Genomic DNA, 19,438 nt, shown 5'->3' with positions numbered 1-19,438 from the left:
TGTCTGCATCCCTCCCGTGGTCTGGTGGAGAAGGTGTCCTAAAGAAATCCCGTAGGATTTGTTGGCCAATAAGAGTAAAAATCAGAATAGGAGACCATTCTAAAAGAGTATTTTGAAAAGGTTTTTATTTAAAGAAAGAGAAGTCTGTGGGTATGAAGTCATGGAAAGCATTGCAGGTGGCAGTGTCTCCGCTGACTATAATAACCCAAGTTGTCGGCAGAGAGCTCTTGGGGCCTTGCCACTTTCCTTTCCATCCCTTACAGGAAAGGCTGAGAGAGGTTGCTGAGTCAGGGCCAGTGGGGTGGACTGGGAGGGCAGTTCTGCAGAGGAATAGCCTCTTAGCTGAGCTGTGCTATTTTACAGGATTCAGTTCTATCTAATCCCCTTTCTAGGATTGAAATTTTCTGAAAAATTGGCCATGTGTATGGACAGGAAGGGACTGGGAAGTAGAACATCTAGCTTGGGGGACTGTAGACTTCATTACCGTGACAGAAGGAAGGGAGAGGGAAAGGAAACCAGTTTGCTAATGCTGTCACTAGTCTAGAGACAATGGTCCCTATGGCTTTTGTTTTTATTGCTTATGGAATAATTTACATCTGCCTTGTGTCTGGTTGTGAACATACCTTTTAAAATGATTGCCCAGATAGCTCGGTGTGTGTGTGTGTGTGTGTGTGTGTGTTAGCTTATAAATTAAGCATCTGTGATTAGCTCATAACCACTCTTGTTGGTCAGTATTCCCACCATTTTCAGTGTTCTTGTTCCTCAATGTGGCTGCCTCTGGGGCTAGGGTATGATTGGGAAAAGCCCAAAGGAGGCTCGGCAGCTTAGTTCTGCCCTCAGGACACTTGCTACCTCTTGCATGGTTTTCCCCATGATCCTTCCTGCTCCGGTTCTCCTACCTATTCTAATTATGTTCCCTTTGATTTGAACAGATTGGACGATAGGAACTCATAATGTTCCATCCTCACGGCGAAGCTAACTGATTAAGTGCTTTAAATTATCCTCCCTGACAGAATGATAAAGTTACAATCTGCTCTGAGATGATCTACAGCTTGCCAGCCTCCTACAGCTTCTTTCTACATTCATTTATCTTTTTGTCAAGAGGAGGGTTTTTTTTTTCCCTAAGCTTCAATTCCATAGATCTTTTAAAGTCATCAGCACATCTGAATTATTAATGAGGCTTTAGAGGCAAGACTCCTGATGGGCTGGTTAAAAAAGGTTGTATAGAAATCTGGGACTGTGTACACATCAAAATAATTTCAGCTCCATTTAAAAAACCATTTAGTTCAAGTGTGACATAGATGAACCATTATGCATTTGTGGAAACCAATTTCTTGTGATCTACGATTAAACTAACCTTTCAGAGAAGAGTAAAGTGTGATGGTTATCATGTTTTAAAAGCATTGCCAGGTCTCAGAAACAATTTCCAACCAGGACTTTCTCAAACAGCTCATGTGCAGAGATGAGGCTCTGAGTGGGGCCTGCTGTTTACACTGTTGGCCCAAGCTGCCCTTGGCTCTGGCCGCACAGTTCTGCAGAACGATTTTGCTGAAGGGATTTAGTGCTAGGCTGCACATGCCAGGTAGGAAGAGTAAGTCTTGTTGGTGGAAAGGGGGGGATGTGTTTTGGGTGAAAGACCAAACAGATGCAATTTGCTGATTTTTTTTTTTTTTACAACCGCTGCAGAGAATAACTGTTGAGAATTTAGTATTTACAGTTCAATTCAAAGGGGGCACTTTGACCTTTCACCATGGACAGAATATCAATTTTCTCCAGCTATCTGTAAGAGAGACAGCATTACTGGTCTTATTTAAATTTCTTCTTTCTCTTTAAATTTCTTGCCACAAAAGACAACTGCGGTAGAATAGCCCCTGCGGTTGAGGAATGCAGCTTCAAGCAAGGAAAGATTTGTAGGCAAACACCTCCAATTGGGAGGTGAGATTCTCACTGTCCCTGATAAGCCACTGTTTAATTCAGTGTCTTCTAATCTCTAAATGCCTATGCTGTGTGAGGCCAGGTCAAGTAAGATGTTGAGGAAACTGAGCTAGTGAGCTGTTCTGAACCTTATTAGAATGTCTAGGGACAAAGGTCTCCCATCATCTTCAGAGAGAGCTACATTTTAGTGGTCACCATCCATTGGGCTTCCATGGAATGTGTTTTGATCAAGACAGTGACAATTTGGCATATGGAATCTTGTCGTTCAAGGACAAAGCTGCACCAATGGATCAATACGAAACTGGGCACAGGGAAGAGGACTAAAGCAGGAATTCTAGAAAGTGCTGAGTGAGAAAGGGAATCCACTCCAATGCTTGGCTAGCTCATTTCTTCTATGCGGCCTTATTTCAGACCTAAGACGAGAAGTACTGGGGTCTATGAGGCTTTTATGGTGCCAGGACCCCCCACCCATAAAATAAAAAAAAAAACCCTGTGTTTGTTCTTAGACTTCTTGAAGGTGACATATGTATGATGCCCTATTCTGAGAACTCTGTGCAATCTGTCAGAAACTTCTGTCACAAGGCAGTTAGAGTTAGGGAAAAAATGGCATGTCACTATCTTAATTTTTTTTTTTTTTTTGTCACAGGGTTTCTCTGTAGGCTTGGCTGTCCTAGAACTTGCTTTGTGGACCAACCTGGTCTCGAACTCACAGAGATCCACTTGCCTCTGCCTCCCAAGTGCTGGGATTAAAGGTGTGTGCCACCACCACCGAACTGCTACATTATTGAGAGTGTAATGTTGTACAGAAACTAAGCCATTATGCACACTATGGACACACCATGTGGAGGTGGCCGGGGAAATGGCAGCAGCTTGTGGTCTAGAGTGAAGTGTACCTGACTCTCTCATATCTTATCTGCTCTGAAAACGCTGTGTAAAGTATCTTGTTGTCATTTGTTCTATAGAATACGGTTGAGGAAATAGTCTTCCTAATCTTGTTAGTTAGGTCAACAGAACAGGTACCAATGGCTTACTACACATTCAGTTACATAGTAAGCAAATAATATTTGATAAGTTTGTTAATGCTTTTAATGATAGGGACTTTGGTGTTCTTCAGACTCCAATGTTAGTCACATGGAGATTCTAATATCCCCAACATCTAATTTGATCATAAGAGTTGAATGTGTTTGCAACTGCAACTCGCTGAGCACAATAGCTGTAATGACTGCCTAAGCGTTAGCTTTAAGGTTAGTACTGAGAAGAGTAGGATGTGGGTTGGGTGGTACCTTCCATATGTTGTGTTTACAAATGAAGTTCTTCAATGGAGAAGCCAGGGCAGAGACCTAGGATGTATGAACTGGGGACTTGCCTAAAGAATATAGATATTGTAATAGAGACGACAAGGGAGGATCTTATGGGCAGACTTCATCTGGAAGGTGGCTGAGAAGAAGGGTAATATGGTGTTATGCTAGGGAACTCAGGGCTCTCATGTAGTGGGTCTTCCAGACTTCATCTGGAAGGTGGCTGAGAGGAAGGGTAATACGGTGTTATGCTAGGGAACTCAGGGCTCTCATGTAGAGGGTCTTTGTTTCTGACATCAGATTTCCCTTGATGTTTGGAGAACCACCTACGCCTTCCCTCACTAGTACAAGGGTAGGGTTTAGAACAAGGGTTTAGATTCCTTCCTGGGGGACAGTTACTATGGTTAAGAGGGGCTGAGCTCTCCAAAGCTCCACAAACAGAGGGAGAAACAGTTGCACTATGAACACTGAGCCTTTGCTGGCTCCATGGGCTGTCAGTGTCGTGGGCTTTAGCCTTTTCACATGAGTACACCCCCAAGAAGACCGCAGAAAAGGGGAACTGATAAAGGCACTTGGAACACTAGGCGCTCTGTAGCATCACGAGCTGAGTCTGTGAGAGCAAAGGCATGGAAGGAAAAGATCCCAGTTGAATAGCAAGAACAATGAGACAGCAACGGCTACAGGGAGCTCCAGGCTACAAGGGCAACTCCATGCAGTTTCCTGGGTTACGTTTCTGATAGGCAGTGTGGTGTTCCTCCTCTGCTCACAAAATCCTGATGATCCCAGGCAAAACTATACATCCTGTCTCCTCCTCTTCTGCCTCAGCAGAACACAGCCATTCCACAGACATAAGCATAGTCTCTACCAGACCCAGACAAGCTTCCTTGATCTCACTTCTTTGTAATGGACCACTATGACTGTCACTGCATCTCTGTATCCTGTCAAACCCTGAGGACACTCTTTCCTCTTAGGTAGCAGGAGTTTCTCTCACTCACTTCCATGTGCAGTCTCCTTATGAGAGATACTTAACCAGCTTAGTGACAGGTGCCCACAGCTACTTCCTTATCATATTATGACAAAGCAGGCATTGGCTGATGGAAGCTGGTGGAGAAAATGATTTGAACCCTGTCTTATCTTCCACTCCCTGAAGTTTCTGTACTTTCTTGTTCTTCAATGAGCCTGTTGCTATAGGAACCTGGAAGGTTGATATAAGTATCTCTATTGGGATATAGACACCCTTAAGGCATTCCCTGTGCTGAGAGTCAGTCAAAGGTCCCTCTGGTCACCTAGGATCTCCATAATGCACAGACAGTCTCTCTAGTCACTAAGGTCATATGGCTTGCCCCCTGGCTTGAAAGCAGAATCTGGCTCTAAGAGTCCGGCACCAGCAAATCAGCTATGTCAACACCTCAGGCATTAATTGCCACTTTCCCAAAAATAAACCAAGGGGATGTGTGTAAATTATAAAACAGTTTAAAACTGTGAAAAAATCGATTAAGTTGAGAATTTTTTGAAATATATATTGCATATACCTACTTTAATACCCTCAGTCATAAGCCCTAACTTCAGAATAGAATTTGAAATGTCTCCAAAATGCAGTGAAAACCAGAACGTGCAAGGGTCCATTTGAACTAGATTTGAGAAGGACTTCAGTGGCAGCTGTGAGGGATGTTGACATGTCCACAGTTATCAGACAGCTGGTGCTGAGATTTTCCTCCTAGCTTACCAACTCACTTAACATCGGCCCTTTCCAAAGCCCAAGCAAATTGGACTAAAAGGCTCAAAAACTGCTTCTCTCTTCCAGCTCTGGGAAGATCACTGAGTTCCAAGCTGTGATTCATATTAAATGCATGCTTTTCTCTTCACAGTGTTCTCTCACTTTCTACCATTTCTTCTCTGTTTCTCGTTGGGTGACGGGGAGTAGGGAAGAGAAACTACAGCATCATCTGCCTCCTTCCTAAGGGAGCTTCTGTCTAATTAAGAAAAATATAATACAGAAGTTTCAGCTCTTAAGAGGGAACTCAACACGATCCCTTTGCCACCATCAGATATATTAGTAATCATTGCTCATCAGTTCTCAGTGATCTTAATGATCTACCCAGTGGAGATTGTGTGCCCAAAGTTCAGGGAAACCCCCAAATTTCATCTCATGTCAGTCTGTTCCCATTATAGTCAATCACAGTCTCAACTACGGGAGCCACTAACCAAGAGTATTAAAATACACTTTGGCTTTATACCTGTCTACCCCATTTGCAGTTGGGATTTAACAAACTCTGAAAGGCAAGTGGCAGGAGACACATGGGTACTGTTCAGACTGAGTCATCAGCCCCTTCAGCACTGGACATGCACTCTCAGCTCACCGGCTTTGACTGGGTTCAAACAGATAAAAGAGACCAATGCATTTGCCATTAATAACCCTCCTACTACAGATGAAAGGAGGATCAACCGTTAACAGGGAAGTACATTCGCCAAACGGAATAGCTGTGAATGTTTTACAGAAACAGTTATCAACTGGCATCATCGCTGGATTTGTTGGGTCTTGCCAAGATCAACACAGAGAGGTAAACAGACCGATGGGGGCTGGGTTTGGGTGGTGGTGGTGGTGATGGGGGAAGTGGAGGAAGCTGGGTTTTTCAATGAGAAAATGCTTTTGGATTTGGGGCAAGGTACCAAGATGGGCGGGGAGGCCACGTGCAGTTTTGAAGGCAAGCCAGATGGAGAGAAGTTACCCCCAGATTAGCCAATCCCCAAACCCAAGAACACCAAAACAAACTCTAAGGGATCTAGCCATAGCAGCAGCACAGCCTCATGGCGCTGAGCAATTGAGAACGTGGAGGAAGAAAAGAAGAAGGAAGGAAGAAAGGAGGGGGGAGGGAGAGAAGCAAAACAAAAGAAATAGAACCACAAACAGAACAATAAAAATAAAAATAAACAAACCAATAACAGAATAAAATTTGTAACTCCTTTTTTTTTTTTTTTAATTCCACAAAAGTTTCACAAGGACAACGTTATAGAAGAAAACCCCCAGCAGTGGCTAGGTCATGCAGAACCATTAATTGTCATACCTTGGCCCATTCTAGTCATCCTTGTTGCACTTTAGAGAGAGAAGTAAGCTATGTGAGTTTTACAATGCTTTCAAACTGTCAGTATTTCCTGTTGAGCACTTTAACTGGCACATTCTCAGAGTTATAAATGTTCTGAGGGCATAACTTCATAACCTCCTTTGCAAAGAATGCATGAAGATCTCTCATAATCCAAAACTAGGGGATATGTATATATAGTTATATATATAAAGTCATATATATAGTTATATATAAAGAGATAGATATATGTCATATATAAATCAAAATACATAAGGACAAAAATAATTTGAAAAAAAAATACTTCCACTCACGGGACTTTTGAATTTCCACGTACACAATGACTCCCCACCCATTGCTGGTTGGAGTACTGCACTGCCCCTGTCTTTGGTGTGGGAGGAGGTGGAGGTTCTGATTGAACTTCACCATTTTTGTCAGTAAAAGTGCTTGTCAATCACACAGCAAGCAAATGTCCAAAATCATCATGCTGCAAGGGACAGGGGATCCAAAATCTAAACCCAAAACATTCACCATAAAAACACCTTTTTAAAAAGAGACGCTACAGCTGTTACAAACTTTCCCCTCCTTCCTGCCCTTTATTCTAGCCGAGGATTTCTAAGTAAACATCTCAGACAGGCTCATATGCACCCAAGGCTAGTCTAGCCATACCAGAATTGGTATGGTAAAGTTGGCCAATTCCTCAGAACTCCTATGTTCCTAGAATGTAATTTGCATGCATAAAACATCTGGTGATTGCATATTGGGGGAAAGGGGATCAGTTTATCTTCCCTCCCTTGTTGACTAACAGTTTTAAAAAAAAAGAATAAAAGAAAACAAAAACAAAAAAAAACTACTGAAATGTGCTTGGCTTGCTGTCGCAGCCCTTTCCTTCCTGTTTTGAAATGACAGGAGAAGCTCTCTCCCCATCACTCGCTTGCCCATGTGATTGGCTGTATGTTAAAGAGGCTGCCTAAGGTGAACTTCTCCTGCTAGCCTTCTGCATTGGGACTGTGCATCATACAGCTGTGCTAGAAATTTAAATGTGGGCACTAGTTTCTGTCTTTGTTGAGTCAACCAACGGTGGCTCCATCCCACTATATCCTGATTTATCTAGCATGTCAGCCCCTACAGAAACCATTATCTGTTGCTGGGACTTTCTCCCTCTCACTTCACCATTGCTCCCGCCCGAATTGCCCTGGCTTTGGGGCCCTCGTTAGTCAAACAAAGGGGAGTAAAAAGGTCCCCTGAGAATGCATGGAAAAATACTTGCTCTTTTCTGAGCGTTATTTATTCTGTACATAAGGTAAGTGATTCACCTTTTAAAAGATGTAAAAGTCCCAGGAAGGCAGTTCTTAATGACTTACATTTGATATTTATGATACATATGGCTTTTCATCCCAAATGTCAAAAGTGAAAGAAAAAACTAGCTATCCCTATGGCAGCATAAGGAGACAGAATAACAATTTAATATGCAACCAAACCTCTTTTCAGGTATATGAAATGACTAGGATTTGATACATCCAGGGGTGGAAACCTGTTTTCCTCTTTGCATTAAAGTTAGAAACATTCACTTGAACTTCTGAAAGAAGTTAGCTCTGAGACAAAAAGGCTTTGGTGAATAAGTTAAAAAAAAAAATCTCTGATGCTCTCTCACAACAAGCAGGTGCTTAATCATCTTTTGCGCGTACTTTGAAAGCTTTCCAAATGTTTTGTGATACTTTAGCCCAGAGTGGAAACGATCAATGCACTTTCGTTCCTTTTGGTTGCTTGTTTCAAATGATCATGTGCTAACTTACTGTGTGTATAGAAAAAGAGAGAGAAAAGAAATAACAAAACAAAACAAATCAAAACCCAAAGCATTCTGATGGCCCTGATAAATCGGAATCAACCTGCTTTGCCTAACTGACAGATTGCAGGTGCTCCCTTCTAATCTGTGAACTCATTCCTGTAGCGAGCTATTTACATCTGGAGGATGCCTCTGGGTTATTCCCCCCTAGAATCATAAATAACTTTTGGTCCATCCACTTATTCGCTTTTGTGTTCAAGGGTTTTATGGTGGTGAAATAAAAATGACAACCACATGCACACTATCATACATATGCAAATGTGTAAAAAAAAAGGAAAAGAAACAAAAAAAGAGGGGACTACAGGGAACAGGAAAGTTGCTCTGTTGGAATACCAACTGGGGAAATGAGTAGCAGATACAGTTTCACACATGGTGCCGGTGGATACACATATCAAAGTCGCTCTTCCTGAACGTACTTCTGTTTGTCGCGAGACTCCCTGGACTTGGGCCGGTTTGGCCGATTTGCTGTGGACGGGATGGAGTGGACGGAGGAGCTCTTCTTACTGGAGGACTGTGAGGAGTGGGAGGAATGAGACAGGCTGGCTCGCGATTGGCCAGCGTTGTGGTCAAACTGCATCAGGCAGAAGATCAGGTCTGTTGGTACAAGCTCAAATTCGTAGGGGGGATTGGTGATGACATACCTAGAGAAAGAAAGCAAAGTGGTCACAGGCTGAGTGGAGCAGACACATGGCTTAACTCTCCCTGAGTCAAAAACCAAATTGCCTGGCTGCTCCAATATATCTGAGGAACTGGATGATGGTTCTGTAGACTTGAATCCTCTTCCGAATGAAAGAAGAGTTTCATGTTTAACTCAGTGAGGCAGTCAGAAGACCAAGCAAAGGTGCCAAGTGAGAGCTGGTGATGAAAAAAGCCACACCATAATTCATATGAACCATATGCATTTTTTCCTACGAAGGTCCAGTTCATGATAAACAGTCACCCGATTGGGCTGTAGCTTCTATACTAGAAATTCCTGACAGCCACAGACACCCCACAGGGTCTCTGTTTGTCTTCCCTACAACTTCTTGAATAAAAGTTCTCTGATTATAAGAGCCTGACCTGCCTCTTCCCTATTCTACCAAGCTTTCTATGCATGGCTATGGAGATCACCATGTTGACTCTGTAGCAATGAATCTATGAGTTTGTTCTCAAAGGCTCCCAGGAACCTCTGAGAAAAGACAGGTTGTTTCCCTGGGGATGGAGCTAAGTGGCAGAGCATTTGCCTTGTAGGCAGGAGGCCCTGGATTCAATAAGTAGCACAGAAAAGAAGAAAATAAGAAAGGAAAGAAGGAAAAATGAACGAACTAAAAACAGAAGAAAAAGTTCAAGTAACCTCACTCACCCTGATCTGTGGACTCACAAGCCCTGGGGTGGGAGACTCAGTAGTCCGGCCTTGGGAAGCTCTATAGGCGAATCTCATATTCATTGCCATGTAGGAACACATCAGTATACAACAATTTTTGTTTTGTTTTGGTTTTCAAGACAGGGTTTCTCTGTGTAGTCCTGGCCATCCTGGAACTCACTCTGTAGATGAGGCTGGCCTTGAACTCAGAGATCCGCCTCCCAAGTGCCACTACCTAGCATTAGACTGCGACAATTTTTAACTCTGGCTATATACTGTAATTCTCAGGCATTAAATACATAAACATTGGTATATAATTTTAAAAGTACATGTAATTTTTTTCTTACACACTGTGGAAATTACTCTAATCACAGTATTTTTTTTAAAGTAATTTATTTTCATTTTATGTGCATTGGTGTTTTGCATTCATGTCTCTGTGGAGGCCCCGGAACTAGAATTATAGAGAGTTGCTAGCTGCCATGTGTGCTGGGAATTGAACCTGGGTCCTCTGGAAGATCAGTCAGTGCTTATAACTGCTGAAGCAGCTCTCCAGTCCCTAGTATTTTTTTAAATCCCACAGATGACTTTATTCTACAGGTCTGAGAAGTACCTCCATGGCACTATTTACTGGATCACACACACTACACTACAGATCTGAGAAGTACCTCTACGGCAATATTTCCTGGATCACACTACACAAACTCATGGGCTTGGGTAATTCTAGAATTACTGTTTTACCTGCTATGAGTTTAAATTAAGGCATGTAAGGGAAAGCACACAACTAGCATACCCAAATCATCATCTATTTTTGTGTAAAGTGATAATATAAAAGTTTCTTAAACTTAGATATAAGAAAGAAAGTGAATCAATCAATTACAAAATATATAAATCAAAATATAGCATCAATGTGAAGCACCTCCACATTAGGGACCAAGGAAGGGATCTGAGGAACCAGAGTTCGGGATTCTGGCTTTTGTAATGGGGTAAACAAATCCTTGCCTCAGTGACTTCACATTCACTTTCAGTATTTTTTTAAAGAAATATTTGTTATAACTCCTGGGGTCAGTGTTACACTTGACATGGGCAGTATGTTGAAGGCATGCGCATAGAGACCTTTGCCTGCAGGGAACGAGAGAAGGCACTGATGCCCCTGCACTCAGGTGAGATGGTAAGTGGGACAATGCACTCACCTTTTTGTACACTGGCTTGGGGTGCTGAGGTGGGCATCTCTCAGCCGGTAAATTCCAAAACAAAGCATATTGTACGTTTTCAGAGCTTTGCAGAACAGATCACCATAACAACCACCATCCTAGGAGGCAACAAAGGACAAGAGAACATCAGCTTTTGCTTGCCTGGTAATCAAGGTGGGAGGCAGCTTTTCATCAACCCCTCTGTGCCTGAAGACATCAGCATGGTTAACAGCTTGGATCCAGTATGTTTGACTTCAGGGAACTGACCATCACTAGGCTTCCCCTGGTGGCCACCCAGTTGTGTCCATAGCTCAAACACACTCCTGGCTTCCTTCACCTGGGATGGGGATGTGTCACTGGAAGGTCTCAGCTGTAGAGCTAGAGAGAAGAGGTGAACTCTGCAAAGCAAGGATTATATTCCCTGTGCTCAGCTGTGTCCACTGTGATGAGACCATATTGTCAGGACTGTCCAAGTGATAATGAAAAGCACTGCAAGAATAAAAGAGCAGCCCCAAGCCCTCTGGTGAGGAGACTCCAAGAAGGACTGTGTGAAAAGCACAATTTGCAGACCTCAAAGATGTCTAGGTGAAGGGCATGTGGGAGTCTGTAGGTGAGATAGCTGGGATTCACTGCACTAATCAGTTCACAACCACCCGGAGTTCTGGGGCTTAACTCAGAAGGCGAAAACAATGTAATTGTTTGCAAATGCATAGAAAATTCTGGACTTCAAGCAGGTGTGTGATACCAAGTAGACTTTACTATACAGATCAGCATGACAGAGTAGACTCACTAGAAACCGAGGGAATACATTTGTCTTTGCTATCACTGGAATTCTCATGATGAACATCATATTAGACAACAAAAGATCCTACATTTTTCCATTACTGAAAATATTAATCTAATTCAACTGGATTAGTAAGGAAGTGATAAGGATAAGAACTACTGATGATGGAAATTGACCTTCATCAGTCTAATATAGGTCGTAGCCAAACAAGCAGCCATTTGATGGCCAAACAAGACCTTTTCCATGATGGTACATTCTGGGCAATATATAGTGTAATAGGGAAATACATTCCTAGGCTCTTGGTTCCGCTCCTTAAACACATCTATACAGGTGCTTTTGGAGTCAAGGTCAAGGTAGCACACTTTTTCCAAAGTGTCTGACATAGTACAGAGTAGTGACTACAGAGAAACCAAAGGAAACTCTGGTCCCATCATGAAAAGGAGGTATAGGGAAGCAGGACTTGGCCCAGACTCAGAAATCCCAAGACCAAGGTTTTGCATTAGAGACCTGAAGTCATCAAAAGTGCCAGTTGAGATCCTGTCACTTTGGTCAATTGTTCTGCACACACACAACTGCCGTCATGCTTTAAACCTCACCAGTGCCTGGATGACACTGTGAACAAAAACTCCTGAGAAGAAGTTATGTCTATAGAGACTATGATTAGAACTGCAGTACGGTGGTAAGATTAGGAAGCTTCTGGTGCAGAAGCTAATTACCATAACTTGGGATAGTTCTAGTCCTTTACAGCAACCATTCCCTGCCTACCTCTGCTGTGGAATAATCCTCTTGTATACAGTAAAGATTTGTCACTTGAATTGGTTTAATAAAACACTGATTGGTCAGAAGCCGGGTAGAAAGTATAGGTGGGATGACCAAACTAAGGATGATGAGAAGGAGAAGGACAGAGTCAGGAGTCTCAAGCCAGATATAGAGGAAGTAAGATGAGAGTGTCATACTGAGAAAAGGTACCAAGTCGTGTGGCTAAACATAAATAAGAATTATGGCTTAATTTAATAGTAAGAGCTAGTTAGGAATAAGCCTGAGCTACTGGCTGAGCATTTATAGTTAATATAAGATTCTGTGTGATAAGCTAGTTCCAGGACAGGCTCCAAAACCACAAAGAAACCCTGTCTCGAAAAAACAAACAAACAAACAAACAAAAAAAAAAAAAAGATTCTGTGTGATAACTGGGAATCAAATGCTGGGTATTTGAGAACTGGCAGGTGGGAAAGAACCATCCATTTACACACCTCTCAGTCAAAACAAATATCTTGTAGCTAATAGAAACCTTTTTGGAATCTATTAACTTAGCAGACCATGAGCTTAGACAAACCCAAAAGCTAAGAAAATCATTAGATAACATCTGGGGCCTATAGTAAAGCTTTATCCATCTTGCTGTATCCGTGTATTTTAAAGTTGCCTTGATTTATAATTTTCCTTGATCGGTAAAAACCACACAACTTCATGAAACTGCTTCTAGGTGGGAACAAGGAATTCAGGCTAACCTATTCTGTGTTCCTGAGCCATGGTCCCTCAAAATAGTTCCAGAATAAACTACCTCTTATTCCCTTTTAAGATGAGAGCTGTAATTTTTGTGTCAACAGTATATAGATACAAAAACCTTGGTGGCAGGGTTCGAGGCCAGGCATCCCCATGTTCAGAGAGAGTCAAAGTGGAGTACCTCTGAGCTACAAGGACCCTGCAAAAATGTTTCCTAAACTTAGCTATGTGGTGTTGGCAACTACCCCGTCCATCCCTGGGAAGAAAATACTCGAGGAAGACAGCAGTGGAGGTGAGAGCCATATCCCCAAAGTCAGGATGCTTTGGTGGAAATGTCCCATGCCTTAGTTGCCTGAGAAATATCAACTATTTGGTTGGAGGAGTTGCATGAATGTCTATGTATAAAGCGTGGGGCCTGGTAAACAGAGTCACGTAAATACCATCTTTTTAGTTTATTACAATGGAAGAGAGAAACACAGATGCTTAGCCTGTCACCATGTCACACGGTTCATTCATATCAGGCTTGCTGCAAACACGGCTCAGGAATCGTCTGGGCTGTAGACTCACCCCTAAGTCTGCAAAGGGGCCATCCAACAGGGCTAACTGAGCCACTCGGCAACGGTCCCTGTTGGCTAGTGTCTGGGGAGTGCTGTAGCCCCCTCGAAGTGCATTCTCCTCAGCAATCAGAGCCTCAAGCTCTGGCGTGGCTCCTCCTGTCACCAGGGTCCGTATCAGGGTGAGGATATTGTCATTGAAGTATGTCTGTGGAAAGAAGGTAGAGAAACATTCTTAAGCAAACAACCTAAAGTCACCGTAGCTGACAATCCAAATTCCAACTTTTCTTGGTATCTCCCATGTAAAGTTCTGGCTTCTCTCTTGAAATAATTTTCTGTGGGAAAAGAAAAAACAGCAGTCTCCAATTATTCCATTCTCACCTGCTTGGTTCCACTATGGGATCCTGACTTAAAGGAAGAAAAGAAAAGGATAAAAACAATTCAGGGAATTCTTAAAAGGTTAATGCCTGAAAAATTGATGTTGGTAGATATACAAATACTGCCTTGCCTCTGTACACCTGAAAAATATCAACTCTGACACTAGGGGCACAATAAAAGGCAGCATGCCTGGGCGGCTACCCTAAAGAGGCCAACCTCTTAGAGCCTGCCACCCATATGTTAGGAGGGAGGCCACCTACAAATAGCACAACTTCTTTCTGTTTGGAATTAGATGCAAAGAGAATCTTGAATGCCACACACTCAACAACTTATCACAGACTTTGATAATGGCTGGACCCAGAAGTCACCACCAGAATAGCAGCTGGAGAAGTCTATGAGCTGCATATCCTGATGTGTGGATTTTGGGTTTGCAAATAACCCCAGCTGTCTGAGGCAAATACAGATGATTTAAAGAACTCTTTCCCTTACATAGCCATTTTTCTCCCACATGGAATGTTCACACAAAGGCAATGGGGGCTTTAAAAATTAACAGAATGTCTAAGAAAAGACCTTAAAATGACATTTGTCACCCAGCCAAAATAGAGAAAATATCAGTTAAAGGCGGTTTGTTCCATTTTCTTGCATGAGAAGTCAAAGCCCCTACATAAAAACAATCCAAATCTTGGATGTAGTTTGGGGCATTTATACACCACTGGAGCAGGCTAGAAAAGACAGGTGCATCCTTTTTTTTTTTTTTTTTTTTTTTTTTAGTTTTTCGAGACAGGGTTTCTTTGAAACTTTGGAGCCCATCCTGGCACTAGCTCTTGTAGACCAGGCTGGCCTAGAACTCATAGAGATCCGCCTGCCTCTGCCTCCCGAATGCTGATATTAAAAGCATGCGCCACCACTGCCCAGCTGACAGGTGCATTCTTATTTGCAACTTTCTTGCCAGTTTACATGGCAGTGCATCATGAGCCAGACATGGCTGAGTCCTCATCCTACCCTCATCACTAGCTCTGTGTTGTCCTGGGCATCAGTGTTTACAGCCATTAAAATCAGCATGGTTGTTAAAAACAAGTATATATGCAAAGAATTCCACATGGACTTCCAAGTTAAGAAGATGCTGCTGGAGGGCCTGGATTTCGTGATCCTTATTGAAACACTCAATCAGAGAGCACAAAGAATTCCAGCTGCAAATAATGCTAGGAAAGTTATACCCAGGCTATCCTCAAGAGCTCAGTTGTTCTCTGGGGTGGACAAGCAGAATCGAAGACACTCAAGGGAGCAGATGCAGGGGGGAAGGCTAAGAGGGCTGGAGTCCTTTTGAGGTTCAGTGTTGACTTCAACTTTCAGAAGCTCTGCTGCCTTCGAAAGTTGTGAAACATTTTCGAACTTAGTGTCATCAGCTGTAAAATGGAATAGCAGAACAGCTACAAGATACCTGACGCTCAGCACCTGAGGGACTGAAAAGAAACTCAGGGCCCAGGGAGTGCTGGTAAATATGGCTGACCTGAACCCAGAGACATGGGGAAGGGACTGTTGATGATGGGCAACAGCCACTCTCACATCCAAACATCCCTTGATTATTCTCATTACTGTTTCAGCTTTTGTTCCAGAAGATGGAAGGCCATTATTCCCTTCATTCTGGAACCTCTTATCTCTCAGTCACCCTCAGTGTCCAAGTTTCCTCCAGAGCAGTAATTCTCAACCTTCCTAATTCTGTGACTCTTTAATACAGTTCCTCATGTTGCGGTGACCCACAACTATAAAATTAATTCTGCTGCTACTTAATAACTGTAATTTCGCTACTGTTATGAATCATAAGATACCTGATATGCAGCATATATGATTATAATCCCTGTGAAAAGGTCATTCAACCCCAAAGGGGTCAAGGACCACATGGAGAACTGCTCCTCTAGATTAAAGAAGAACACCTTGAAGGTCCTGTGCACTACATCCTGAAGATTTATTACATGGATTAAAGACACACAAGCATTTTCCAATATTTTCCCTATGGTATTTTCCCTACCCAGTCCTGTCTATCATATTAAATAATGGAGAACTGGACAGAAAACTGACAACTACCTTTGTGTTCCAATTACCATGCTAGACCCATGGCAGGTAAGCGGGTGGCAAACATTCACAGCACTGTTTGCTGAACCACTAAAGCACTCTCTGCCCAAATGTATAGAAATGAGGAACAGTTGGGTTTTGTTGTTGTTGTTTTCCCAAAAGGAAACAGTTTTCAAGAAAAAGCACGGAAGAATTGTTTTTGACTGGGTAAGTAGTCATTAGAAGATCTAGCTGGCCAAAGTATAAAGATTAAGCCATAGTAGAGTGATTGACCCCAACTGGAGCATGCTCTCCAAGACTCAGGGAACATTACCCAAGAAAGGCAGAAATACTAGAAGCCAGAAGATGGGGAAATACACCCATGAGAGGTCTTGTAGGTCATGACTTATTAATTACACCTGTGGTCATCTCCCAGGACCTGCACAAAACTGGACCAACTAATATTTCATCGTAGACAGGGAAGGAGCCAGGGAGGCCCCACTTCTGCTTGAGGAACTACTGGCAATTATAAGATGTTTGTGGAAAGGCTACTTTCTTCAGTGGTGTAGCAACTGGCAAGTTTTCTTGCTCCAGCAAACATCCTCTCACCTATGCTCATGCAAAAATCACCAGTTAACCTCATTGAATCACATACAAAATGACTATGGGAGGGAAAGTGAGACTTACTGAGTTTCAGTAGGACAGAGAACAGAGAAGAGATAAAAGTGACTAAAATTCATTATATATAAATGTGTGAAACTTTCAAAAAAAACCTTAATAAGGAGCACACAGATAAACCAGTTAATGCTCAATAGTTTAGGGTGGAAGAGCAGATGCTTTCCCCCTAATATCAGCAATAAAGAGGATCATTCTCATGACTTCCATCTTAAAATTGTGCTGGAAGTTTTAGTTAGTAGGAAAGAAATAAAAGACATTCACGTTGGAAAAGAAAAAAGATTATCTCCACTCAAAGTGGCCTGGCACTATATAAAGAGAATCCCAAGGAATCCACAGGTAATAATGATTTAGTATAAAGAGAATCCCAAGGAATCCATAGGTAAGAAGGATTTAGTAAGATTTCAGGGTACAAAAACATTATGCAAAAATCAAACTTTTTTCTGTGTGAACAAGAAAAACTTAAGAAAGAAACTCTACTTCCAACAACATTGAAAATAATAAAATGCTTAAGAAGAAATTTTTTCAAGAAGTTCCAGGGCTGATATACTAAAATCTATGCAACATTACAAAAGATATGAATAAAATATAAATAAATAGAAAGATGTCCCATGTTCTTGGATTGGAGGATAAGATTAAAATAATAATAAAAACCTTAAACATAATACAGATTCAAGACATTCCTATTGAATTTTATAGGAAATTGCAGAAAACATAAAATGTTATATAAATCATACAAAAAAAAGCAATCAGCAATAAAATTGAATGTTCCCAACCCCTGATTTCAAAATATACTTCTAACACTAGCATGATGACTCAGCAAGGGAACAGAACTGAGCATCTAGAAATAAACACATAGAGCTGCTATTAACTGGCTTTCAATGAGGATATCAAGAAGCTTTATAAAGAAAGAATAGTCTACTAAATAAAGAGTGTTACAACAACTGAGCATCAACATACAGAAGAAAATGTTGGTTGGCCCTATTCCTCACACCATATACAAAACAACATGAATCAAAGACCCAAATGTGACAGCTAAAAGTGTAGAGAGCTAAGAAGAAATAACAGTGGTGAATCCTCTTAACTTCACTTTGACAATTATCTTAGATAAGGCACCAAAAATCATAGACTATACAAGAAAGCTTGATCATTTGTATCTCATAATATTTTTAAATTATACACTGGAAGAAGCTATGTAGAAAGTAAAACTTCTCTGTATAATTAGAGAAAATATTTGAAAATATTGTATCTTATAAGGGTATAATATTCAGTGTTTAAAATCCTCCAATAACATAACCAAAAGGCAATAAATTTGAAAAAATAGAAAAAGGATAAGGCTTGAATAAACATTCCTTCAAAACAAGGTAGAGAAGTCAAGAGACACAAGGAGGCCTAACACCAGTAGTGATAAGGAAAACACAAGTTCCAATCTTAACGAGAGTTCATCTTTACCCACGGGGATGGTTATGATAAAACAAGGGCCAGATACATAGAACTGATGAACGTGGAGAAACTGGAGCCCTTACAGTTTCCGTAGGTGTGTGAGTGTTCCGATCACTGGAAGGCAGTCTAAAAGTTCCTTAAATTGGTAAACTTTGAGTTATCACAGGGCCCAACAACCATACATAACTATACCCATGGGAAATGAAAGACACATCAAAACAAAACTTCATGCAGAGAGATTCATAACGGCATCATTCGTCATAGCCAGGACTGGAAACAATAAAATGGCACTTGGTTAATGGACACATCACAAAATGTTATAACTGTGGAAACCATTTTATTTGTGTATAAAAAGAAATAAAGTACATGGTACAACAAGGATGAGCCACAAAAATCAATAAGATTCCATTTATATGAACCATCCAGAAAAGGCGATTCTAGAAAGACAGAGATACATGCTCGTGGATGCTCAGGGTTGAGCAGCTAAAGTAGTAAGGAAAATGAGGACAGAGTTCTCTTGCACATTATGAGACTGTTCTTAAAAGATCCTTGGAGATGTTTACATATGCTTAAAAAACCCATAAAATCATATACTTGGGTGAATTTTATGGTCTATTAATATTCCAATGAAACACTTCTTAAAAGAACTGGTTAAAAGATAATTACATGGTTAAGAGATAATTACATTTATAATGGTTAAATTTTTATATGTGGAGTAGAAGCTATAAAACTGAAAACTGTAAGTACATACACATACATACATGCAGGTGTGAACACATGAGCCACCTACAAACATGTGGAGACACACACACACACACACACACACACACACACACACACAATGGTTAGTGGTGGGGAGTGCATGCTTTACTGTCCTTAAAAGAACAAAACAAAACAGAGGATCTGCTGAACACTGAAGATGGAGCGGGACATGATAAACAGTAGTGTCCACGTGTTAAAGGTGTGAACAGAATTCAGGAACTTTTGACAAGAAAGCACTTCCAGTAAGAACACCCTGTCCTGACTGGGAACATGAAATTAAGACACACACCAGGGGTTGCACCAAACAACCAAGATCAGTGCTGAGTCCTGCACCGTTGAATATTTAAGTTTAAATTATAAAATGGTGAGGGACAGTGACTGGTAACACTGCTCTCAGAACAAAAGTATAAAATTAGGGAAACCAGGCCCCCACAATAAACTTTTATAAAAGACAGGTCAACTAAATTTGAAATAATACCTTTGTTCCAAGAACTTTATAGGCTATGAAACTGTCCCTCTAATCTGTGGAAACAATAGGAAGGACTCTGGGTCTTCGAGTCCTGAAGCATTTATTCACTTCACTTTCTATATTTTTTAAT

The 19,438-nt window shown here is 41.4% G+C and overlaps 1 protein-coding gene across 30 annotated transcripts in view; it reads right to left on the bottom strand.

The window, feature by feature from the left end:
• Kcnma1 (potassium calcium-activated channel subfamily M alpha 1) overlaps positions 1-19,438 on the bottom strand; it is a 729,767-nt gene that overhangs the window by 8,615 nt on the left and 701,714 nt on the right. For 15 of the 30 annotated variants that reach the window (XM_041633842.1, XM_041633827.1, XM_041633828.1 and 12 more), the window contains 3 exons: positions 13,543-13,737; positions 10,692-10,810; positions 8,576-8,800 (listed from right to left, as the gene is read on the bottom strand). In XM_041633842.1, coding sequence (XP_041489776.1) covers positions 8,576-8,800; positions 10,692-10,810; positions 13,543-13,737 — 539 coding nt within the window. Of the gene's footprint in view, positions 1-6,199; positions 8,801-10,691; positions 10,811-13,542; positions 13,738-19,438 lie in introns of those variants that run through there. The other 15 variants (XM_041633822.1, XM_041633823.1, XM_041633826.1 and 12 more) reach the window with 2 other exon arrangements.

The sequence above is a fragment of the Microtus oregoni genome, unplaced genomic scaffold (assembly GCF_018167655.1).
Source record: "Microtus oregoni isolate MIOR12 unplaced genomic scaffold, Mior012 000045F_ref0000178, whole genome shotgun sequence".
Taxonomy (NCBI): domain Eukaryota; kingdom Metazoa; phylum Chordata; class Mammalia; order Rodentia; family Cricetidae; genus Microtus; species Microtus oregoni.
Note: the sequence above shows the minus strand (reverse complement) of the source record. Positions and strands in the feature narration are given on the sequence as shown.